This window comes from Castanea sativa, chromosome 4 (genome assembly GCF_040712315.1).
Source record: "Castanea sativa cultivar Marrone di Chiusa Pesio chromosome 4, ASM4071231v1".
NCBI classification, from domain to species: domain Eukaryota; kingdom Viridiplantae; phylum Streptophyta; class Magnoliopsida; order Fagales; family Fagaceae; genus Castanea; species Castanea sativa.
Window position 1 is genome coordinate 102,454 of NC_134016.1, and position 26,480 is coordinate 128,933.

Here is a 26,480-nt window from a genome sequence, read left to right on the forward strand (position 1 = left end):
TTAACCTTCTGTATGGTTCTAGTTTTCTTATTCTTCAAGTACCCATCGGTGTGATCAAGAGTCACCAACTCACTGATGATTTTCATGCATCATCAGTTAGCACCATCTGTGGGGACGAGTGGTTAGCCATATCACCACTTCTAAGACAAAGAGTTGCATGGTCCAAACACAATCGATGAATGCCATTAGCCAGGAGACAGGAATCCCTCCAGGACCTTGGAGAGACAAGTGCAAACCCTAGCAACAACAGTCGAATGGCTTACCCAACTCAACCAGGAGTTGGAGCAATAGCTAAACCCTTTGAACAAGCGACATTTTGAAGATCAACGCGATGAACGAGACAATGACGAGCAGAATGGTAGGTATCTCCTGACGGGAAACTGATAGAAGAGGGAGAACCAAGAAGAAAGCAACATCCCCAGCAGGCGAGACGGACCAAAGGACACCAATCGCCTATTGGAATTGGAAATCAGCGCAATACGTATGGCCCAGAACATGCAGATGATGAAGGAAAAGATGGACATGATGATGAATGCCATAAGGGGATGGGTATCCACCAACTTAGATGAGTTAGTTCAGCGAATGGACTCACCTTTCACAGCGCAGGTAACTGCTTTCCCCCTCCCTACCAAGTTCCAGATGCCACAGGTGGAAACATACAATAGGTCACGGGACCTGCCCGACCATCTGGAGTCATTCAAGACCCTCATGCACCTACAAGGGGTTCCGAATGAGATTATGTGCAGGGCGTTCCCCACTACACTCAAGAGACCAATAAGGGTGTGGTTCAGCAAACTGGTCCCCATTACCGTCTCCACTTTCACGGAGTTGAACAGGCACTTTGTCACCCATTTTATTGGGGGGCAGAGGTACAAAAGGTCTTCTGCAACCCTATTGAACATTAAGCAACGAGAAGATGAGAGCCTAAGGTCATACGTGACACATTTTAACAAGAAGGCCCTTTTGATTGACGAAACCGACGACAAAGTTTTGGTCACCGTGTTCACCAATGGGCTGCAGTTCGGAGAGTTTCTCTTCTCCATCTACAAGAACAACCTAAAGACAATGGTCGACATGTTATACAAGGCCACGAAGTATATGAACGCCGAAGATGCCATGATTGCACGAGGGTGCAGGCCAAAGAAGAGACAAAGACAAGACGATCCCCATCCCAAAAAATGAAGAAAGTCTAGCCAAACAAGCGATAGAAGGGACGATAGGAGATCAAGACCTCCGCTTGGGAGGACCATCAACTTCACACCACTTAATACCACGGTAGACCAAGTCCTCATGCAGATAAAGGACGATGCGGCACTAACTTGGCCGGACAAGCTGAAGGGCGATCTGAACAAAAGTCCTAGAAATAAGTACTACTGCTTCCACTAAGACCATGGGCAAGACACTTCCGAGTGTTATGACCTAAAGTAGCAGATTGAAGCCCTTATCTATAGACACCGCATTTTATACCCCTTATGACTCGGGCCCCCGTTCCCCAATGACGCCTAAACTCTAAGACCCAAGGCCAATTTAAAACCCAGTCAGATATCAAATTGACTTGAGGAGTGTTAAAATAAAAAAAATATAACCGTTTTGAATGCACAAAAATCTATTTTTGGAAATAAAATGACCAAAGTGGCCATCGGCTTGCGTACATGGGTAGCGGCTTGCGTACGTGGGTAGCAGCCTGCGTACGTGGGTAGCAGCCTGCGTACGTGGGCCAAAGCATGCGTACGCAGGCACAATCCTGCGTATGTAGCTAGGGTTTCAAAAACATAAAAAAGACCAGTTTTCTGCAATAATGGCTGAGATTTGGAATGAATCCCACATCGTCTAGAAACCATTCCAAACCCCCTTTTTTCCACTATATATAGCCTTACATGGTAGATTTTCAAAACACACATTAATAATAAATCAAATGGGAATTTTCACAAAACGCCCTCAAGTTAATTTTACTTGATTGGGACCTTTTTTTGGCCCTAATCCTTTAAGTTTAACGTTGCTAATCACTTTTTCATTGGTTTGTGAATAGACTTGACTGAGGAGAACTGTCAAAATCAAGCTTGGAAAGCTTTTATATAAGGTATCTAGTCTAAACTTTTCCTTTTCCTTTCTTTCTTTTATTTTCTGCCTTTAAATCTTCTTGTTTGCTTTGTTTTTCTTTTGGAATATGTTTTAATATGCTTTTCTAGATTAGGTTTAAGTTTTTGTTTGCTTAAAATGCATGTTAGGTTGTTAGAATTTCCATTTTAAAGTTCTGCTCTGTTTTTGTATTTTTAGGTTTTCTGGGCAAGAGGCTGTGTACGCATAATCTTACCTGTGCACGCTGGCTTAATTATGCGCACGCAGGCTTGTTCTTATGTGTGCAAGCCGCTACCAAGGAACCCTAAATTTTATTTGTTTGTTTTGCTTCTACTTTCACATGTTGTCCTGTTTAGTTTCTTTTTTGTGTTTTTACGATTCCAAAGTCTCAATTTAAAATGCTTGTTTGTTTATTTGCTATCACATGTTTAGATTAGGGTTTCTTAGTTTTAATGTCATGCCATTCATTCACATGTTCATGCATTAATGTCATAAGTGTTACGTTGCTAGTTGGATTTGGTAGTACCAAGGTCTTCCCCGTAGGGACTATCACACTACTAGTAACCATTGAGACATACCCTCAACAACTCACTAAAGAGGTCAGTTTCCTAGTCGTCAATTGCACCTCTACCTACAATGCCATCATTGGGAGATCTACGCTCAACGCATTGAGAACAACCACGTCTATGTTGGAAAAACATAGTTTGTATAGCAGCGAAAAATTAATGGATCTACTTCATTTGTAATTGTTAACATGTACTGAGTAAATTTCAGAATTCAAGAACAAGAGAGCATACCTTGGTACGGTAAAATTCAAAATCAAAGATTAGAAGTACTTGGGAACACTTTTAATCTTCGCTCTAATTCCACTTAAGCCCAAGAAGTGTGGTCTCTCAATCAGTTTACACGAATGTGTTCAAGGGAGAATAATAGAGTGACTTACACTCACATACATACTATTTCATTCCACATAAAAAACCTTATGAAATTTTGTATGTTTCTCTCCTTATATCTAACTAATTATCTAATTAGACTAGCCTTTTGGGCCAATCCAATTGGACTTTAGTATGTGGCTTGGAGTGGGACCAAAAGGGAACAAATAAGACTCTAGCTCCAATGAGCCTTGGGCTTTTCCGTCAACTCTGGACAAGTCCAAAGTCACCATTAATTATATTTAATACCACTATATAAATATAATTGCACTCTTGACCATATTAATAAATTATATCCAAAGACTTTATTATACATGCAACCCCTTCATAAAATATTTGTAGCAATTTAAAATCATGAATGTTGACTTCCATTTTGAAGATTACTACATCTTAATCCTTAAGTACCCGGTATAATCCTTTAAGTTATTCATCATATATTCATGAAATCTAATTTCATAAATATATACTTTAGTAACTTCTTACTAAAGTAGTTAGAACTAACATTCTGAATAACCAAACCCACTAAACTGATCTCAATGGAATATTTTATATCTCCGTTAAGAGATTATGAATTCCATCTTGAGAATATATGTTCCTTCAACACTAAATGCGACTGTCTAACATACTGAGATTTTGATCATGACTTTAGATCTTACTGCTGATATATCAAAGCAACCTACATCTCATAATCAGGTTCATTATTCTCTCAGGATTAAGAGTTGATGTAAATAAAAGTCATGAGAATTATTATTCATTTAACAGTCGTTAGGAGAATAATAAATCTCACAGCGGTCTAGTTCAATATGTCTTAACTCTTAAAACATATCACTATATCAACTAGAAGTCTCCACTTACATGATCAAAACAAATCATCTTAGTTGATACATTATAGTCTTTGCAGATGAAATACTCAATTTCATTACCGACTACAACTATAATTCTGAGTTTACAAAGAACTTATGATTTATATCTTCGGTGACTAAATCACATACAATACATCTCATGGACTATATGAAATTTCGGTTCAGTTTCGGTGCGGTTCGGTTTCGGTTTCATTTTTAAAAAAATTGAAATTTTCAGTTTCGGTTTCAGTGCTGGATTTTTCACCCCGAAACCGAACCGAACCGACCAATATATATATATATATATATATATATATATATATATATATATATATATATATATATATTTTATGTAACTTTAAAACATAACTCATCAGTGGCTTAGTGGTATGCTCCTTATGTTTTGGCTAGCAGATCCAGAGTTCGAGCCTTCGCGTAGGGAGTGTGTTTTTTGCTATTTAATTTTTTAAAACCCTAGTACTATAGCATGATATAAATACTCTTCTTTTCTTCAGCCGTATCCCCTAATCCCTAATTTCTTCTTCTCTTTTTCTTTTCTTCAGCCGCCCCCTTCCCCAATTTTTTCTCCGTCTCACTATTTTCTTCTTCTCTTTTCTTTTCTTCAGCCACCCCTAATCCTCTACCCTTCTCACGTCTCTGCCATTCTCACTTCAGTTCAACCACTCCTTCCCCATCTATGAATAAACGAAGCCTCCCCTCTGTTTTCTCTTGTACCAAGCTGCAAAGCCACAGGTCAAGAAACGACACCGTAGAAAGAAATTCTTCACGGAGCTCAACGGAAACCCTTCGCTTAACAAGAACCGCCGGTCGGAAATGGTGAAAGACCGTCGACATTGAAGCTCCGATCGCTATCTCAGCCACCTCATTCTTTTCTTTTCTTTTATTTTTGTTCTCTGAGTCCCATGGACCATGGCCATGCCTTTCTCTTCTCTCTGAGTCACATATCTCTGTACAAAGAACAAAAAATCACTGGTAGGCTCAAGCATGGTGGTAGGCTCCTACTATGGTGCAATAAAGTTCCTTTTTTTTTTGTTGAACAAATATTATTGGAAGTTTGTGTAAATTGTTGAACAATTTTGGAAATTTGTGTAAATTGTTGTTGAACAATTTTGTGTAAATTGTTGAACAAATATTATTAGAAGTTTTTCTTTCTCTGTAGTTCTGATTTGTTCAACAGCTCTCTCTGTTGCTCTATTACTTTGTTTTTTATGTGATTAAAGTTAGGGTTTTGAAAATCTCAATAACACTCTCTTTGAAAAACCGAAAACCGACCGAAACTGATTGAAACCGAAATACACCGAAACCAATTGATTTCCAGCCATTTCAGTCAGTTTTGGTTAAGAATTTCACAAACCGAAATATTCGGTTTCGGTTGGCCATACGCAAAAAAACCGACCGAAACCGAACCGACACACCCCTAAGTCTACATACCACTTACTGGTGAAGTTCACAATGGAGTACAGGATAGGAGAAGCACGTGGAGACCAGATGGCCGCCTGTGAATGCTAAATAGCCATATTAGAATTAGCGATCATTTTCAGGCATTAAGCATTGAGGAGCGATGAGTTGTAGTAGAACCAACGAAAGACCTAGAGGAGATCTCCCTAAACGACAACATCCCAAGTCAAATCACCTGTGTCGACATGCAAGCTTATCCTTATTAGGATGTGTATCCTTAAATCCTATTGTATAATGCTATGTATAACATTATGTATGACTTAATGTTATGATTAATAAAGTTGTTTTATTAATATCTAAAATAATGGTAACATGAATATTTTGACATTATCATATAGTTCATGAGATCCATAGTATGTGATTTATATGAAAAGTCACAGACGATATAAATCACAAGTTCTTTGTAAACTCAGAATTATAGTTCGTAGTCAGTGATGAAATTGGGCATTTCATCTGCAAAGACTATAGCATATCAACTAAGATGATCTGTCTTGATCATGGAAGTGGAGACTTCTAGTTGATATGTTAATATGTTTTAAAAGTTAAGACATATTAAACTGGACCGCTGTGAGATTTATTATTCTCCTAACGACTGTCAAATGAATAATAAATCTCACGACTTCTATGTGCATGAACTCTTAATCTTGAGAGAATAATGGACCTAATCATGAGATGTTGGTTGCTTTGATATATCAGGAGTGAGATCTAAAGTCACGATCAAAACCTCAGTATATTAGGCAGCCACATTTAGTGTTGATGGAATATATATTCTTAAAATAGAATTCATAATCTCTCAGCGGAGATATAAAATATTCTATTGAAATCAGTTTAGTGGGTTTGGTTATTCAGAGTGTTAGGCCTAACCACTTTAGTAAGGAGATACTAAAGTATATATTTATGAAATTGAATTTCATAAATATATGATGAATAATTTAAAGGATTAAACCGGGTACTCAAGGATTAAGATGTAGTATTCTTCAAAGTGGCAATCTACATTCATAACTTTGTATTACTACGAATATTTTATGAAAGGGTTGCATGTATAATAAAGTCTTGAAATATAATTTATTAATAAGGCCTAGAGTGTAATTATATTTATATAGTGGTATTAAATATAATTCATGGTAACTTTGGACTTGTCAAGAGTTGACAAAAAAGCCTAAGGCCATTGAAGTTTGTGTCTTATTGGTCCCTTTTGGTCCCACTTCAAGCCACACACTAAAACCCAATTGGAAATTTTCAATAGGCCAACCCAATTAGATAATCAGTTAGTTATAAAGGGAGAAACATACAGAATTTTTTACTAGAGAAAGACACATCATTGTGAAATGGTGTGTGTGTGTGTGTGTGTGTAAGTGAAGCCACTCAATTATTCTCCCTTGAAAACTAATTGAGAGACCACACTTCTTGGGCGTGAAGTGGAAGTGGAGTAAAGATTAAAAGTATTCCCAAGTACTTCTAATCTTTTTCTTTTCTTTTTTTTGAATTTCACCACACCAAGGTACGTTATCTTGCTCTTAAATTCTGAAATTTACATAGTGCATGTTATCAATCATGAATGAAATAGATTCATGTTTGTTGCTTCCGCTATGTGTTTTGTATGAGATACAAAACCAGATTTTCCAACAATTGGTATCAGAGCCAGGTTTTCAATATCATGATTGTATAACATGTGATTGGTTTTTAGAATTTAAGAAAACTGTTATCTTGGTGTTTTAATTTTCTACATTATTGCGTCCTTGAACGTGTTCTTTTGTGTAGACATGTTTTGATAATCATGGTTTTATGAATTTATGTTATTAGCGTTGGAATTCATATGCCATGATTCATTTATGTGATATATAGATTGAAGTTCTATAAACTTCTAGATGATTAATATATATATATATATATATATATACACGCGCCAAGCCACTATGGTTGTTGAATTATGCTGTGTCTTAATGGTAATTGCAAGGATATATAGTTGTTGAATAATATTGTTATATAACCATCAAGATTGTCATGTGCGTGAACCAACTCATTGCAGCGCTTGGCTTGGAGTGCAAATTCTTGATGGCCATCTTGCATATGCAAATTCGTTATGGACAAGGATATATAATTGTCAAATGTAACTGTTATATAACAGTCCTGTGAATGCACCGGTTGGATATATATATATATATATATATATATATTTATTTATTTATTTATTTATGATCAAATAGTATATCAATGCTAGAATCAAAGTATTTTGGTTTCCTGTTAAAATCCTTTAGTGAAATTTATTCCTAATGAGATTAGGATTATGTTTTCAAGGGTTTCTAGCATTATTATGGTTCTTGATTTTAAAAACCTTTAATTTAAAATATCTAGTGGGAGAGAGATACAAGGGTTGGATCTCACAGCCTCCATTGTCTGTTCATAATAGTATGAAATATATACTTTGTCTTTGCTTCAAGCTTAGTATTCCATGCGGAGAGTATTTATTTCATGGTACTACAAGATTGAACTACCTGGTTTATAGTCGTTTGATCAAACACCTTGTCTTATTCTTGAGTTTTGTATTCCATGCAGAGGGTGTTTTGTATCATGGTATTACAAAATAAACCTGTTAAGGGAGATGAAATGTGGCTACACATGATTCCAGACAATGGTATACACTAGACTAAGTATTATAGTATCCTTTATGCTGAGTTCTTACTATTATTACTTAGAGGCTAAATGTAAAACGGCATATTATTAGTGTTTGATAAGAGTTATCATGATAGCACTAATAATGAAAATAGTTCTCAATCAATCATAGTATTTAATATTCACTCTATGCTGAGGGATATTGAATATGGGATTGAGTTGTCGTTGCATATTTTATTTTATGGTTTTATTAAGGTTCCATACTATATGTTTATATGCTAAATTGATAATGTCTAGTTTACTAATTATATTCATGTTTGTTATTTTCATATTTAAAATCATGGCATCATTTAGCCCACTTGTTTTTATTCTTAATCAAAACAAACTAATTAGATCCAATTATGTTGACTGGAAAAAAAATTTGGACATTGTTCTTACTGCTGAATAGCACAAATATGTGTTTACTCAACCATGTCCTAGCTTTCCATCATTAGATGCTCCTCTTGAGGAAAAATAACGATATGATCGTTAGTAGAAATCTAATGAGATGGCTAAGAGCTATATCCTAGCATCTATTTCAAATGTTCTACAGCATCAAATGCAGGATGTAGAACTAGCGTCGAACATAATGCTAAGTCTAAAGAAGATGTTTGGTAAGCAAGGTCGTTCTGCAATGCAAGAAACTATGAGGCAGACTTACAATACCAAAATGGCTAAAGGTACTTCAATGAGGGAGCATTGTCTTAGGATGATCTCTAATTTGAATACATTGAAAGTTTTAGGTGCCGATATTGATAGAGAATCCCAAATGGATATGATACTCGAGTCACTACCAGAATCATTTAAGGAATTCAGACTTAACTATAATATGAACAAAAAGGTTTATTCATTATCTGAATTGATGAATGAGTTGGTAGAGGCAAAAGGCATCCTTAGTATTTCTAGTGTTGATTCCAATATGGCTGAAGCTTTTACTTCTCAACCTAAGTCGAAAGGTAAGGGTAAAAAGAAGAAGAAGAAGAAGAAGGACTTTACCAAGAAATATGGTAAACAAGTTGCCTTAGGAGTTGCCAACAAAGGAAAGAAAACCAAAGGAAAGTGTTTTCATTGTGGTGAAAAAGGACATTAGAAGAGGAATTGTCCAATATTTAAGGCTGCTAAGAATAAAGGTATGAAAAGTACATTCCTTCTTGAAACATGTTTAGTACAGAATCCCACGGATTCCTGGTGTGTGGATTCAGGTTGTACTAATCATATCTGCAAATCTTGGTAGGGATTCCAAGAGACCAGAAAGTTGAATGAAGGGGAAATGTTTCTTATCTTAGCTGATGGGAGCAAGATTCTAGTTGTAGCTATTGGAGTGTTTAATTTATATTTTGAATCTAGAGTTTTGATATTGAAAGACTGTTTGTATGTACCTAATATTTGTAGGAATTTAATTTTTGCAACTTACTTAGGTAAACATGGATATTATGTTATCCTTAAAGACAATATTGTAATAAAGAATGATAAAATGTTTATCTGTTCTGGCAATATTGTAGATGGTCTTTATATTTTAACTCCTGATAAGCATGAATTATACAATTCTGAACTAGATAATAACTCTCACGTAAAATCATTAAAGAGAAAGTTTCATTCTACAAGTGATGCATATCTTTGGCACTTGCGTTTGGGTCATATTAATTCAAACAGAATTTAAAGACTTATCAAAGATGGACTCTTAGGCCCATGGACTTTGATGGTTTTCCAATTTGTGAATCTTGTTTAGAGGGTAAAATGACCAAACGGCCTTTTAATGCAAAAGGTAGAAGAGCCCAAGAGTTGCTAGATTTAGTACATTCAGATGTATGTGGTCATATGTCAATCAAAGCAAAAGGTGGCTATGAGTATTTTATTACCTTCACTAATGATTACTCTAGATTTGGTCATGTGTGCCTAATGAAACGGAAGTCCGAAACTTTTGAAAAGTTCAAAGAGTTTAGAGCTGAAGTCTAGAATCAATTAGGTAAACGTATAAAGGTCATTCGATCTGATCAAGGTGGCAAATACCTTCTTGGGAATTTTAAGGATTACTTGACTGAAAATGGGATTATATTCTAGTTGACTACACCTGAAACTCCACAACGAAATGGTGTAGCAAAAAGAAGGCATAGGACTTTTTTAGATATGGTTAGATCCATGTTGAGTTATTCGACTCTACCAATTTCCTTTTGGGGATATGTCTTAAGTACTGCAATGTATCTTCTGAATTTAGTACCTTCGAAGTCTATTCCTAAAACACCTGTAGAGTTGTGGACTAGGCGTAAGCCTAGTATGAGACATCTCCATATTTGGGGTTGTTTAGCACATGTGTTGAAAGGAAAGTCTGACAAGTTACAATCTAAAACAGAAGCGGTATTCTTTGTAGGGTATCCAAAAGGAACTGTTGGAGGTTTATTCTACAGTCATAAGGATAATAAAGTGTTTGTTAGCACAAATGTCAAATTCTTGGAAAATGACTATATGAATGATTATACTCCTAGAAGTAAAGTTTTTTTTACTGAAATGAATGAACCTTTAGTTGAACAATCAATGGATGAAACTAAGGTTAATGTGAGTGTATCAGATACACCACAAGACATTACTCATGAGATGACTAGTACACAGGTGCCTCGTCGTAATGGGAGAATTGTTCGGCCTCCTATAAGATTTATAGGTTTGGGAGAAACTTATGAAGCTATCCTAGAGGAGGCTGAATCGGATCCCTACACTTATGAAGAGGCAATGAATGATATAGATGCACATCATTGGGTCCAAGCTATGAAATCTGAATTTGATTCTATGTATTCCAATCAAGTATGAGATCCTGTAAAGGCGTCTAACGTCATTAAATCTGTTGGTTGCAAATGGGTTTACAAGAGAAAGAGAGGGATAGATGGAAAGGTTGAAACCTTTAAAGAAAAACTAGTGGTAAAATGGTATACACAAAAAAAAGGTATTGATTATGATGAAACTTTTTCGCTAATAGCCATGCTTAAATCTATCAGAATTCTCTTATCCATTACTGCTCATTATGATTATGAGATTTGGCAAATGGATGTCAAGACTGCATTTCATAATGGCAATCTTGAAGAAGAAATCTATATGATGCAATCGGAAGGTTTCATAGCAAAGAACTAAGAACATATGGTATGCAAGTTGAAAATGTCCATTTATAGACTTAAGCAAGCATCTAGGTCATGAAATATCAGATTTGATCAAGCAATAAAATCATTTGGTTTTGAACAAAATCTTGATGAACCATGTGTGTACAAAGGACATCGAGACAAAATAGTAATGTTTCTAGTGCTTTATGTTGATGATATTCTACTCATTGGAAATGATGTAGGGGTAATGTCATCGGTAAAGGTTTGGTTGTCAAGCCAATTTGAAATGAAGGACTTGGGTGAAGCTAACTTTATTATAGGAATCAAGCTTTGGCGAGATTGCAAGAATAAGATGTTAGGTTTATCACAAACTGGGTATATAGATAAGGTTCTAGAACGGTTTAGCATGCAAAACTCCAAAAAATAATTACTTCCTTTTAGACATGGAGTTTCTCTGTCTGATGATCAAAGGCCTAAGACTCTTGAGGAATAAAATATAATGAGACAAGTTCCTTATACTTCTGCAGTAGGAAGTCTCATGTATGTCATGCTATGTACTAGATCAGATATCTGTTATTCAGTTGGCATGGTTAGCCGATATTAATCAAATCCAGGACTTAAAAAATTGGCAAGTTGTAAAGCATATTTTCAAGTATCTACGGAGAACGAGAGATTATATGTTTGTTTACCATAGTGAGGATTTGATTCCTATTGGTTATACAAATTCATATTTTCAGTCAGATCTTGATTTTAGAACCACTTCAGGTTGTGTGTTCACCTTGGGAAGTGGAGCCATAAGTTGGAAGAGTGTTAGACAATCTTGTATTACGAACTCCACCATAGAAGTTGAATATGTTTCTGCTTGTGTGGTGGCAAAGGAAGCTGTTTGGCTCAAGAAATTTCTTTCTGATCTTGGTGTTGTGTGAATGAAGCAAGTTCCTATCACATTGTTTTGCAACAATAGTGGAGCAGTTGCACAATTCAAAGATCCTAGGAATCATAAGAAAGGAAAGCACATTGAGAGAAAGTACCACATTATTCGAGATATTGTTGCTTGAGGAGATGTAGTAGTAGCAAAGATTAATAGTGCAAGTAATCTAGCAAACCCTTTTACCAAAACCTTGCCCCAAATGACTTTTGAGTCACATTTGGAGGGAATAGGAGTTAGATTAGTGCACAATAGTCTTTAGGGCAAGTAGGAGATTGTTAGGATGTATGCCCTTAAATCCTATTGTATGATACTATGTATGACATTATGTATGACTTAATGTTATGACTAATAAAGTTATTTTATTATTATCTAAAATAATAGTAACATGAATATTTGGACATTATCATATAGTTCATGAGATGCATAGTATGTGATTTATGTGAAAAGTCACAGAAGATATAAATCACAAGTTCTTTGTAAATTCAGAATTATAGTTCGTAGTCGGTAATGAAATTGGGTATTTCATCTGCAAAGACTATAACGTATCAACTAAGATAATTTGTCTTAATCATGGAAGTGGAGACTTCTAGTTGATATAGTGATATGTTTTAAGAGTTAAGACATATTAAACTGGACCGCTGTGAGATTTATTAGTCTCTTAACAACTGTCAAATGAATAATAAATCTCACGACTTCTATTTGCATGAACTCTTAATCCTAAGAGAATAATGAACATAATCATGAGGTGTAGGTTGCTTTGATATATCAAGAGTGAGATCTAAAGTAATGATCAAAACCTTAGTTTGTTGGGCAACCACATTTAGTGTTGATGGAACATATATTCTCAAAATGGAATTCATAATCTCTCAACGGAAATATAAAATATTCTCTTGAGATAAGTTTAATGGGTTTGATTATTTAGAGTATTAGACCTAACCACTTTAGTAAGGAGATACTAAAGTATATATTTATGAAATTGGATTTCATAAATATATGATGAATAACTTAAAAGATTAAGTCGGGTACTCAAGAATTAAGATGTAGTAATCTTCAAGGTGGCAGTCTACATTCATGACTTTGTATCACTACGAATATTTTATGAAGGGGTTGCATGTATAATAAAGTTTTGGGATATAATTTATTAATATGACCTAGAGTTCAATTATATTTATATAGTGGTATTAAATATAATTAATGGTAACTTTGGACTTGTCAAGAGTTGACAGAAAAGCCCAAGGCCCATTGGAGCTAGTGTCTTATTGGTCCCTTTTGATCTCACTCCAAGCCACACACTAAAGCCCAATTGAAAAAACCCAATAGGTCAACCTAATTAGATAATCAGTTAGTTATAACGGAAGAAATATACATAATTTTTTATTCGAGAAAGACACATCATTGTGAAATGGTGTGTAAGTGTGAGTGAAGCCACTCAATTATTCTCCCTTGAAAACTGATTGAGAAACCACACTTCTTGGGCGTAAAGTGGAATTGGAGTGAAGATTAAAAATGTTCCCAAGTACTTCTAATCTTTTGTTTTGAATTTCACCACAAGGTACACTATTTTGCTCTTAAATTCTGAAATTTACATAGTGCATATTATCAATTATAAATGAAATAGATTCATGTTTGTTGCTTCCGTTGTGTGTTTTGTATGAGATACAAAACCAGATTTTCCAACAATCCTTCTATCCGCAAGGAGCTCACCCTCTTCTTGAAGAATAATCAGGACGTCTTCTCTTGGAGCCATGAAGACATGTTGAGGATTAATCCAAGTGTCATGGTCCACATGCTCAATGTGTGCCATCCTTCCCTCCCGTCCGACAAAAGAAGAGAGTCTTCGCTAAGAAAGGGACAAAACCATAGCAGAAGAAGTCCGCAAGCTGCTGGAAGCAAACTTCATCAGGGAGGTATATTATCATGAATGGTTGGCCAACGTGGACGATGTGCATGAACTTCACTGACCTGAACAAAGCCTGCCCAAAGGATAGTAACCCACTCTTTCGTATTGACCTCTTCATGGACTCGACGGTTGGACACCGACTATTGAATTTCATGGACGCTTTCTCCAGGTACAATTAGATTAGATAGGACAAAGCTGACCATAAGAACTCATTTGTCATAAGCCAAGGGCTCTTTTGTTGTAAGGTCATGCCGTTCGGATTAAAGAACGCAGGGGCAACATACCAAAGGCTTGAGAATAAAATGTTCGTCCAGCAAATTGGGCGGAATGTCGAGGTATACGTAGACAATATGCTTGTAAAGAGCACGAAGGAGGATCGTCACCTAGACGACCTTCGGGAGACATTCGAATCTTAAACGGTAGGGTGGCAGCTCTCAACAGGTTCATCTCCAAAGCAACGAACAAGTGCTTACCATTCTTTAAAACACTAAAGAATGCCTTCAAATGGACCGACAAATGCGAGAAGGCCTTTGAGGAAATAAGGCATACCTTGAGTCCCCACCACTACTCAGTCTGTCCAAACCCAGCGAAGAGCTCTCCCTCTACTTGGCTAAATCCCTAGCAGCCGTCAGCTCAACTCTCATTCAAAAAGAGGATCACATATAGCTACCCGTCTGCTACACCAGCCGAGCGCTCTAAGGGGCGGAAGGAAGGTATCCCCCTATGGAAATGCTGGCCTTTGCCCTGGTCATGGCCGCCCGAAAACTCAGGTCGTACTTCCAAGCACACACCATAATAGTCAAGATGGACAAGTCATTACGAAAGGTAATGAACAATCCTGAGGTAGCTGGACGATTAGTCTTGTGGGCAATAGAGCTCAGTGAGTTCGACATACTGTACTGACCAAAAATTGCAATCAAGGCCCAAGCCTTGGCTAACTTCATTGCTGAATTCACAGCAAAGGAAGATGAAGATGAAGGACCAGCAACATGGATGATATGGACAGATAGTTCATCCAACCAATGCACTGGAGTAGTTGGGGTCGTTCTACAGTCGCTAGAAGGAGATTTAGTAGAATGTACAATCCATCTCCAGTTTCCAACAACCAATAATGAAGCTAAGTATGAAGCGGTCCTCTCGAGTCTCAACATGGCTAAAGTAGCAAGGGCCTCATCAGTAGTCATACACAGTGACTCACAAGTTATCGTCAAGCATATCAACGGAGACTACGAGGCCAAAGGGGAATGGATGAAAGAATGTCTAAACATGGTCAAAGGTAAGGTGAGCCAGAAGCTGGCATTATAATCATGTTTTCATGCATTCTAGGTTGTGTGCTTGATTATTCTCTATGAATGTTGTAGTTTGGATTGGGTTTTTGCCCATGATGCTTTTATTTTTGCACATGACATGTTCATGCATTACCGTACATTGCTCTTTTTCTTTTTCTTCTTTCCTGAGCATCTCTTCTACTATGTTTCTATTTTGTTTCTCTTTCCTTCTTTAGCTTCTGACTATGGCACCCTAAAAGTCTATTCCTTCCAAGAACTTGATCACTCATCATGGTTCTTCTTCTTCTTCTTCTTCTTCTTCTTCTTCTTCTTCTCTTCCCTCTATTCCTGCTAGAGATAGGTCCCATGATTCAAAATCCCAAAAGGATTTTAATGAGAACTTTAATGATAGGGCGATTCACTCGGTACGCCATGTCATTCTATCTGATTTTCCAGACACTCCTCTACTCAGAGCATTTAGCTCTCAGAGTTGGGAATCTCTTTGTAAGAAACCCTCGAGGTGTCCCAACATGTTTATACAGGAGTTCTACTCCAACATATATGCTATCAATACCTCTGTTTCCCAGTTTACTACGGTATTCAAAGGAACATGTATCGTAGTTACCCCGGAACTTATTTTCGAGGTACTACATGTTCCTAGGTTAGTTCATTCAAACTATCCTAGTCATCCTTGTCTTTGTTCAATCTCTCAAGATGAGTTGGCCACACGTTTCTGTGAAACGGCCATAGTGTGAGGTGGAATTCAAAACTTCACCACACATGACTTTGCTAAGGCTCCAAGGATTCTTAATATGGTGATGACATTTGTTCTCACTTCATGGTCTCACTATAACACTATTACTGAGCCTCTCACTCATTTTCTTTTCTCTCTCTTGGAGGGTCTCTCTATAAACTTTCCTTCACACATGATAGTATTTATGATAGATATCTATCAAGACACAACTACACGTGATAAGCTAATTTTACCTTCGACTATCACACGCATCCTCACACACTTGCACATTCCTATTCCTTCTGCCTCTCTCTTCTCTTACATGGGTGCTATCAGTAAGGAATCTATACGGAGGAGTGATGCACAGCTAGCTGCTAAGCGGCCTCATATGGAGCCTACTCCAGCTCAGCAGGAGGAGGCTACCTTTTGCACTGTAGAGGATGCTGACACTGCCTCTCGGCCCTCTTCTTCATCTGCTCCATCTTCTTCTTCTAGAGTAAAGGCATCTCTCGCTGCCATCATGGATCAACTTCAGCACATGCATGCTGATTTTAGTAGTCGTCTTGGCCATCTTTCTGATGAGATGTGTTAGATGAACACCAAGATTGGTCGCATCGCTTGCCGACAATCTCGTCTTGGCAATTTTTCTCCTTCTCCTTCTCCCGAGCCTACTGAGGAGTCTTCTAATAGTGGAGATGATGAGAGTGATGATAATTCTACCTCTCCTAGTGATGATGAGATGATTGTTTCTCAATGATTCACCATTTATCACTCATGACATAAAGGGAGAATAGTTTTGGTTATGAGAAAGTAGTCATATTATTAGGGGGAGAGCTAGTGTAGAGATAGACTAGTCAGGGAGAGAGTGTTTTGAGAGATATAGTGAGGTTTTTCATGTATCTTTCTCACTTCATGTACCATGGTCTTGTGACCACTTTACATACATTGTATTTACTTGATATGTATATAATGATGTATGTTTCTTCACATTTATCTCACATGTATTGTTTCTTTTCTCTCTTTATGCACATGTTTTTTCTTTTATATAACTTGTCTCTACTTCACACTTGATACCTTGATGGATTTTCTTTAAGTGTTTCAACTAAGACGAGTTGTTAGTCTTTCATGCCATGATCTCTTGCAAAGTTTTTCAAGAGCTCATTGTAGTAGTTAGGCTTATGTAGTTCTTTGTGTAATAGTTATGGAAGTTGTTGTTTTAGACTTCTCTCATAATTATACTTGTGGTTTTGTCATGGATTGCCAAAAGGGAAGATTATTAGGGTCATATTTTTTATGTAATTGGCTAATCCTTTGACAAAATACATTGTACTTGTAATTGGGTAAATCTAAGTTGGGTTTAATATATCAAGAAATATGTTGTTCAAACATATCAAGTGTTAATATTAAAGACATGAAGATTGAAACAAGAAACAAGTGAAGAAAAACTGTTTATTAAAACTCGACAGATAGTTGCTATCGACACTAAATGGAAAGCTCGACACAAGCTTGATCTATCGAGAATTACGATTTTAGAATTTTCAGATCTGAAATTTGGTCTATACTGATGTATTTGTTTAGGGTTTCTTTTCTCAAAACTCTAGATATATATAAAACTTATTTCAAGAGCCGTCATATACATATACAGAGAGCAAGAGTTTAATTCTCTCTATGAGAAGTTACTGCGTTTATATGTCATAGGGTTTTGTAACCAAATACTTCCTGATCTTCAACGTTTATAAAGTGAAGAACTTTGCAGCTAACAACGATCATTCAAGTTGCTGGAGTTAGTCACGTACTAGGATCCATGCAAAGGAGTTTGTCACATATTAGAGATTTGTGCATCAAAGGAAAAAAGGCTACTACAAGATCAAGTTCAATTGGGTATTGGAGCGAAGGTTCAATTGTTGGTTGTTATTTTGGGATAGGCTAGGGTGGTGGTAAGATTCCTCATACTTGTAACCGCTTGATTATTGATTAGTAGATTCTTGGGAGTGATGACCTTAGATTCACCCGGTGGGGTTTTTGTCTTGCAAAAGGTTTTCCCCTTTTGTCAACAAATCACCGTGTCAATTTAATTTCCGCTGCATTTAATTTATTTGGTGATTTGTTGGTACCTCCACGATTTGCATGTAATTTGACCTAATTAATCAATTTAGATAATTGAATTAATTAACTGAGGTCAAGCTATTTTAACCCAACAGAAGAGGTTATAAAACCCAAAAGGAACAAAGGTAAAGGAGTATGCACTCTAATCTCTACATACTAGCCATTTTAATCTCTTTGATTGATCCTATTAAATGAATATTCTCACCTTTTTAACTTGATTATCGGAGAGCTTTTGGCTAACACCACACCAATGTTCTCTCCCTTTATCCATTCTCCAACTTTCTTTGCAGTTTGATCGTCAGAAGAAACCCTTATCATCGTCCATTAGATAGAGCATAAAAGACAATTTTTTGCATCATCATTGACCATTTAGATCAAATATATTTGCTGCTAATCATGATTAACAATGATGAGCGTAGCAAGCTTAGTCCAAAGAGTGTAAGTAGATATTTCCTGTCAAAGAAACGAGATCTTCCTTATGTATTAAAATAATAAATAAATAAAAATTAGAAATTAGAAAAAAAAAAGAAGCAATATTCAACTCATACTTTTGTAAAGTTAGTGAAGCATATGCCAAATAATTCTAATATGATTATGATGTATTAATCAGTTGTAGAAGTGACATAATCAATGCCTGGCATCCATTATCTTCGTGGGGGCAAAGGTGTTGTGCTATAAAAAGTTTGTTCAACACACAGAGGATCTTACTCTGGGAGGGAACATTAGTTAAAAACACTGAGACACGCAAGTTTGAAATTTTTTTTTTTTTTTTTAAATAGTTCGAAGCTTGATTGAGATTCATCAAACCAATAATTCTCATCGTCTTTCCTCCAAATCTGCAAAAAATAGTTTAGTTGTAGACTGTTGTATATCTGCTTGGTTGGCTCCATGTAGAATTCAATTCGTATGTGCCAGCTGTATTATCAAAATGCAGAATATGGGAACAGAAATTCCTGAGAGCGAAAGGTTTTCTTACAGCAGTCCTCTAAACAAAGCCAACTCCGGTGCTACCGAAAATATTAAAAGCAACAACAGCAGTAAATGCCACGTTGTAGAAGAACCGTTTGTTGAGATCACTATGGATCACGTTTGTGATAACTCTGTTGTTGTTCAAACTGTTACTGTCGTTGCTGATGTTGAAAAAGATCCTCAGTTGAGTACTTTACCTGCTAGTGATCTCGAGAAGAGTACCTCATTTGGTTCCTCATTAGTAAAAAGCGCTTCTGCACGTATCAAGAAGGTCTCTCAGGAACTGAAGCGTTTCACTTCATTCTCAAAACAATCCACTCCTCCAACTCATTTTGATAGGAAGAAGTCCACAGCAGCTCATGCTTTAAAGGGCCTCAAGTTTATCAGCCAGAAAGATGGCGGTATTGGATGGTCTGCCGTTGAGAAGCAATTTGACAAGCTCACTGCTTCCACCAATGCCTCCCTTCCTCGTTCGCTATTTGGCAATTGCATAGGTGCTCGCCACAACCTCACAAACTCTTCTCTAATCTTTAATTCATGTTTCTTTTAACTAAAGAAATTAAGTCTAGGCACTTGGAGCTTAATTATAAGTTCTTCAAAGATATCGTTATATGTAATGGCAGGAATGGATGAGAAGTCCAAGGAGTTTGCTGGCATGCTGTTTGATGCGCTTGCTCGGAAGCATGGTATTAAGGGTGATTCCATCAACAAGTCCCAGCTAAAAGAGTTCTGGGACCAGATTTCTAATCAGAGCTTCGACTCCAGGCTTCGAACTTTCTTTGACATGTACTTATTCTTTTCTTTTTAGAATAACATTTGTACCTGAATATCTGCAAAAGAATTATTACTTTATCTTCATCTACCAATAAACCATGAGCTAGCTTACCATTAAATGCAGGGTTGACAAAGATGCGGATGGCAGAATCACTGAAGAAGAAGTCAGAGAGGTATTACAGTGAATATATCTTTAAAATTTATAAATATTTAATCTGAATCATGAAATTGATCCCTTCAAAGAGATGATCCTTTTTTAAGCTTTGTCCGGATAAAAATTTTCTAAATCAAATCAATATATTATATTTGCAGATTATCTGCCTAAGTGCTTCTGCCAACAAACTCACAAATATTCAGAAACAGGCAGAGGAATATGCAGCCTTGATCATGGAAGAGTTAGATCCAGAACATAAAAAATACATAATGGTACAAAATCCGCACACACGATCTTATGATTGAAGTAGGAAACAATTTATTTTCTATTGTAGAATTATTATTTTTTAGAGGAATTTATTCATCTGGCGATGACTGTTACTGGACTGACAGATGGACAACCTGGAAATTCTTCTGCTGCAAACACCAAGTCGGTCCATAAGACGTGGAGATAGCCAGAAGCTGAGCCGGAGGTTGAGCCAAAAGCTCAAAGCCACACAGAACAACCTGTTAAGGAGATGGTGTCAAAGCACAGAGTATTTCTTACAGGATAACTGGCAAAGAGTGTGGGTAATTTTATTGTGGATTGGGATTATGTCAGGCCTATTTACATACAAGTATGTGCAGTATCGAAATAAAGCTGCATACGAGGTTATGGGCCATTGTGTATGCATGGCTAAAGGTGCAGCCGAGACACTTAAATTGAACATGGCTCTTATCTTGCTACCAGTCTGCAGAAACACACTAACCTGGCTTAGGAATAAGACCACACTAGGTGTCGTAATCCCTTTTGATGACAACCTCAATTTCCACCAGGTAATTTCCTTTTTCTTTTTCTTTTATCCTCACTAGGCACCAAAAATTGAAAAGAAAATTGACAGCATCTTTTTTCAGATGATAGCAGGGGGAATTGCAATTGGAGTTGGAATTCATTCAATTTTTCATTTGGCTTGTGATTTCCCTCGCCTTATTCTTGCAAGTAGTGACAGGTATGAGCCGATGGAAACTTTCTTTGGGAAGCAACCTTTAAAGTACTGGACTTTTGTTAAGTCAGTGGAAGGAGTGACAGGAATTATAATGGTAGTGTTGATGGCAATATCCTTCACACTAGCTTGCCCTTGGTTAAGGAGAAGTAAGCCCAACGTTCCCAAATTTCTCAAGAATCTAACTGGCTTCAATGCTTTTTGGTATACCCACCACCTCTTCATCATTGTTTACGCCCTCCTAATTCTACATGGACTTCACCTCTACCTGATCAAGGAATGGTACAAGAAGACGGTTAAGCATCTATCACCTCACACTTTCGACCTTTTTTATTCACATTCGTTTGCTTTTTTGGTAATTATAACTCCTTATATTACATTTTCCTGCTCCACTATAATTGGCAGACCTGGATGTATTTGGCTGTTCCTCTTGCTCTTTATATATGTGAAAGATTGATCAGGGCATTCAGATCCAGCGTTGAGCCTGTTTCAATACTAAAGGTGAACAACTCATGTTATCATTAATTTTTGTCATATGAGACGTGCGTATTTATTTAAACATTTTGTTTATGTTGGTACGTACATATAGAAGAATATCTCATTCTCTTTCACACTGAAGGTGGCTGTTTATCCCGGAAATGTGTTGTCACTTCACATGTCAAAGCCCCATGACTTCACTTACAAAAGTGGGCAATACATGTTTGTCAATTGTGGTGCTGTATCTCCATTTGAATGGTATGCCTCCCTTGAAACATTGTTACCAAATCTGCCAAACAGTGCCAAGAAAATTTTAACTTGCATGCCTATAAGACATCTTTATTACCATATCCAAAAATAAGATAGCACTGATCACCTTTTTTAACTTAGGGCATGTTCTTTCCCTCTTCTTTCCTTGTCTAATTGCTTGCATTGCTTACTTTTGGGAACTTTTATGTCCACAGGCACCCATTTTCCCTCACCTCAGCACCTGGAGATAATTATCTTAGTGTTCATATTCGAGCTCTTGGTGATTGGACACATCACCTCATGGACAAGTTCTCAGAGGTGCGTTTTCATTTGGAAAATTGCCCATCTTTGGTTTTATTGGAAAATCATGCCTTACGAAGCAAAGGTCACTACGGTGAAGTTTGAACCCTTAGGCCAAAAACGCACTTAGGAAACTTTATTATTGTGATAGAATCATAGATGATAAGAATCTCATTAAATGCTCTATGTTTCTATGCGAAATTATCATCTTCATTTGAGAAATTTCCACAATACCCCTACCACATCATTCAATGAGAGGTATCATTAGCAAATGTTGATCATTTAGCGAAAATATATTCTCTTTATGAAACTTTCTCTTTCGCTTAATTGTTTGTCTAACATTGCACATTCCTTTTAGTAAGATGGTAATAAGAAATACGATTTGTAGAAGGAACACATGCTGAATTATGTGGGGAGGGAACTATTCCAAAGTAGGAGCCACCTTCCTGTAGCTAATCTCTGTGAAATTGGTTTTCTAGGTGTGTAAACCAAGTGGTGAAAGTGGACTCCTCAGTGCTGACTTCTTGCAAGGAGATAGCAATCCAATTCCAAAGTAAGAAGAAAATAATTGCTCTTTCAAAAATTTTAATTAAATTATATCTTTTTGGGTAAGAGGTCAAAAAATTTATGTCAGGCGAGAGAAGCAGATGACGAAACATAATAGATTGTATCAAGACAGTTACATGTATACAACAAATTATGTAAGAAGGGATCAAGAGGGTTAGTATCATACCATACATATCATGAATTACACATAACAGGCTTTAGCCTTTAGGTCTGCCTTGGGCTAAAGAAAGTGTGAGGTGTTTGGCATATAATGAAATCAAATTATTAGGTCAAGTTTTAATATGTCAGAATAATGATTAAATGATTAGATTCGACACTTCATAATAGTTTAAGCTTTTGAAATATACAATTAATTTCCATTTTACCACAAAAGTTTGGTGACCATGCTGCCCTCAAAAATTGTTGCTATGCTTATAGTTAAAGCGATAAAACCAAAATTGTTGACGTAACCCAATAATTGGTACACCAGATAGCCACTATGTAAAAGGTATGCCAGAAAAAAAGCTTTAGGTGATGTCTGTTACAGCAATTTTTCCACAACATAGATTAAAGCATAAAACACAAAGAGACGTCATTCTTGATTGATGATGTTGATACATATATCATATGTATGAGATAACTTATCATGTGGAAGGGCCAAAAACTAAATAAAGTGTGCAAATTATTTTCATCTAACTTCTCTCTTCCTTGCTTGCTTGCAAAAAAAAAAAAATCCTGATTTTAATAATAATGTAATAATTTCTTTAATGGTAATGACCAAAAGAGTGATGTGTGATGAACAGAGTTCCAAGAGTGTTGATTGATGGTCCATATGGAGCTCCAGCACAAGACTACAAGCAATATGAGGTGGTGTTGCTAGTAGGGCTAGGAATTGGGGCAACCCCAATGATCAGTATTATGAAGGACATAGTGAACAACACCAGGGCCCTGGACGAGGAGGAGGAGAAAGCAGTAGGAGAAAGTAGAGTGGATGATTTTAAGACTACGAGGGCATACTTCTACTGGGTGACAAAGGAGCAGGGATCGTTTGACTGGTTCAAAGAGGTGATGAACGAGATGGCGGAACTGGACAACAGGGGAGTGATTGAGCTTCATACTTATTGCACCAGCGTCTATGAAGAGGGTGATGCCCGTTCTGCTCTCATTGCCATGTTGCAGTCCCTCAACCATGCCAAGAATGGGGTCGATATCGTCTCTGGTACACGTGTCAAGTCTCACTTTGCCAGGCCCAAATGGCGCAATGTATACGAACGCATTGCCTCTAATCATAAACATTCCAGAGTAGGTGAGTAACCAATGCCACACTATTTTCCTTTCATGCAGATGCAGTGCAGGGTTGCTTTGCTTTACTATATTCTATATATGGTATGGCGTTGTTACATGCATTATGCATATTCCATAACTTTTTCTTTTTGTGCTAAACTTTTCATGAGCACTTTCTCTCTGACCTATTACTAAATTATTAAAAGGTGAAAAAGATGGATAGTATGATTTTAATACATGCCCTCCGTGTTTCACATTTATTAAAGTGTTTTCTGTCGTGTTTCCAATCCATACGAAAACATGAAAGATACTTTATCTAGAGAGTGGTCCTGAGGTTGAAACTTTCGATCATGATCATGTGCTAATGATAATAGGTGTACCGTGTACGTGCAGGGGTCTTTTACTGTGGGCCAGCAACGCTCACGAAAGAGTTAAGCCAACTAGCAACCGATTTCTCTCACAGTGACAACAGCTCCACCAAATTTGATTTCCATAAAGAGAATTTCTGACCACAGTCGGAAATGGACATTAGCTACAAGTACTGGATAACGATTGCCCTTTCCATCCCCACCAGGATGATCCCACTCTCTCTGTCTCATACTCATGTACCAAGTTTCTCAGTTTCTGGCCGCCTTGATCGTTTTTCTTCCTTTCTTTTCCAACTTTTATTTTATGTTTCCCATGTATGTTTTGTTTAATGAATTCTGCTTTAGAGTTAATCAATAAATTAGTGCTTATCGAGAGCTGGAAGTAGATGCAGTCAAAGCCAAAGGATAGTGGGTTGGTCGCCCACCACTAAACTTGGGATTGGGATGGTTCCGTATGATTCTCTCATGGCTGTGCAGTGGTATGGACCAATCCAAACAGTGTGAATAGAAGAAAAGTGGATTGAGATTTGAGAGAGTTGCATGTAATGAAAATAAATACAAATAAAAAAGAAGTAAAATGCAAGCCAACCATCCTCCGACCAACTCTGCTTGGCGTGGGCCAATCTATGGTAGGTTGATTGATTAAGATTATAGTCGAATACAAAAATTGTGTATGCAAGCTTTTTCCATAAAAGTCTTCATTTCCATTCCTATCTTTTTCAACACAATATTATCAAATTTAATCCGAAGAAATTGATAAGACGAGCAATTAAATCTTTTTCCTATATGTGTATATATTTCTTAATATCAATCAATATCCTTGGCATGGGAAAACAATAGTAAGAACAAGCAAATAGGAAGGAAAGAACCTTCCAACCTCATGAACCATTTTGCAACGATAACTCCATTATGTATAAAAGCAGCAGCCTTCTTTTCATTTATGTTTCCTTTTTAGCCTCTGGAAATTTGGTTTCATTAACTGGTTTTTAGTCAAGCCTTGGTCTGTAGAATCAATGCACTGCGATGGGATAAGAGGCTTCTTCAATGGAACACAGGTATCCATCATCCCACTGCTAGTGTTAATGGGAGAAACTGTTTTTGTTCTCAACTGTCTCGGCACCTCCAGTGGGTTTCAATTAGCTCAATTGGTAAAATCTCTGATAGTTGTATAAGAGATCTGGGGTTTAATCCCCACCTACACGAAAAACTTATTGGGATTTTGGTCTAATGATAAAAGGTTATCATCAGGAGCGGACGTCATAGGTTGAAACTCTCTCAAAAAAAAAAGTCTCGACACCTCCAGTGTCTCTAAAATCCTTGAAGTTTTTACATCGAACGCCCTATTGCTACTTGAAGGCAATAGAACTGATTGATTCAACTTGGGTTTGCGTATACAAACTAGAGAATATATCTTTGGAACTTCATTGACAAACAGCTGCTCCCATTCTTCTGTAAAATGGGTGCCCGTTTTGTCCTCTTCCATCGTATCCAACTTTGATGATTCCTCTTACATGAGTTCAACGTCTAGTCTTGAAGTTGTACCATCTCTTTTGAAGAATCTATTGGAAATGGTAAACCAAAAGGTATCTCTTGATATTTCATAACAGTTTGTGTCTTTTGTTTTTCCATAACAGTTTGTATCTTTTGATTTTCTATAACTGTTTATGTCTATTTTCATTCCATAACATTTGTGTCTTTGAGTCTTCCATATTCTAGAATTTTCTATTATGAAACAAAGAGTCATGACATAATGACCACTTTTGTAACTCCACCCTATAAAAAGGAATAGATGTATGATGTAAAAATTTGTGAGAGAAAAAGTTGTAGTGAGCTCTCAAGGTAATAGCCTGATCTCTTTATTTGTGAGTTTGACATACTCTAATAAAATTTCCATTCCCCTCTTTCTTGTAAGTACTTTGTTAAAATTTAAGTCAAGGCTTTGTAAAACCAACAAAGTGGTATCAGAGCCAAGTTCTTAGAGCCTAGAATCTTTGTCTACACCATTAGTGAAGATGTCTTCTAACATGGTGCAACCGCAAATTCCTAGATTGACGAAAGAAAATTATAAGAGCTGGCTTCAAATGAAAGTGTTGTTTGGATCACAAGAGCTATGGGAGCTTGTCACTGATGGGTATGTAGAACCACAAGTGAGCAAGAAGCCACCGACAACACAGAGCAAAAAAATTTGCTCAAGGATCAGAGAAAGAAAGACAAGAAGGCACTATATTTACTATATCAAGGAAGGGATGAGTCAACTTTTGAGAAAATTGCCAAGCAACGTCAAGTAAAGAAGCATGGGAGATTCTTCGCATTTTTTTCAAGGGTGTTGATCATGTGAAAAGAGTTCGTTTGCAAACTCTTCGTGCCAA

General features: G+C 36.8%; 1 protein-coding gene across 2 annotated transcripts; it reads left to right on the forward strand.

Moving 5' to 3' along the window:
- Window positions 1–18,714: 18,714 nt before the first annotated feature.
- Window positions 18,715–24,824, forward strand: LOC142631999 (respiratory burst oxidase homolog protein C-like). Of its 2 annotated transcripts, XM_075806418.1 has the most exons (12): window positions 18,715–19,471; window positions 19,601–19,763; window positions 19,876–19,924; window positions 20,064–20,177; window positions 20,298–20,720; window positions 20,799–21,182; window positions 21,293–21,388; window positions 21,507–21,622; window positions 21,829–21,931; window positions 22,393–22,466; window positions 23,263–23,765; window positions 24,137–24,824. In XM_075806418.1, exons 1-12 carry the CDS (start codon window positions 18,937–18,939, stop codon window positions 24,250–24,252), a joined length of 2,676 nt encoding a protein of 891 aa, XP_075662533.1. In that variant the 5' UTR covers window positions 18,715–18,936; the 3' UTR covers window positions 24,253–24,824. The 2 variants fall into 2 exon arrangements, with proteins under 2 accessions (XP_075662533.1, XP_075662534.1); XM_075806419.1 differs by lacking the exons at window positions 22,393–22,466; window positions 24,137–24,824 and having other exon boundaries at window positions 23,263–23,427.
- Window positions 24,825–26,480: the final 1,656 nt, after the last annotated feature.

Coding starts and splice junctions, on each gene's coding strand:
- LOC142631999 (XM_075806418.1), top strand. CDS start 18,937: ATGCAGAATATGGGAACAGAAATTCCTGAGAGCGAAAGGTTTTCTTAC. Junction 19,472..19,600: donor GCTATTTGGCAATTGCATAG/GTGCTCGCCACA, acceptor ATGTAATGGCAG/GAATGGATGAGAAGTCCAAG. Junction 19,925..20,063: donor CTGAAGAAGAAGTCAGAGAG/GTATTACAGTGA, acceptor TTATATTTGCAG/ATTATCTGCCTAAGTGCTTC.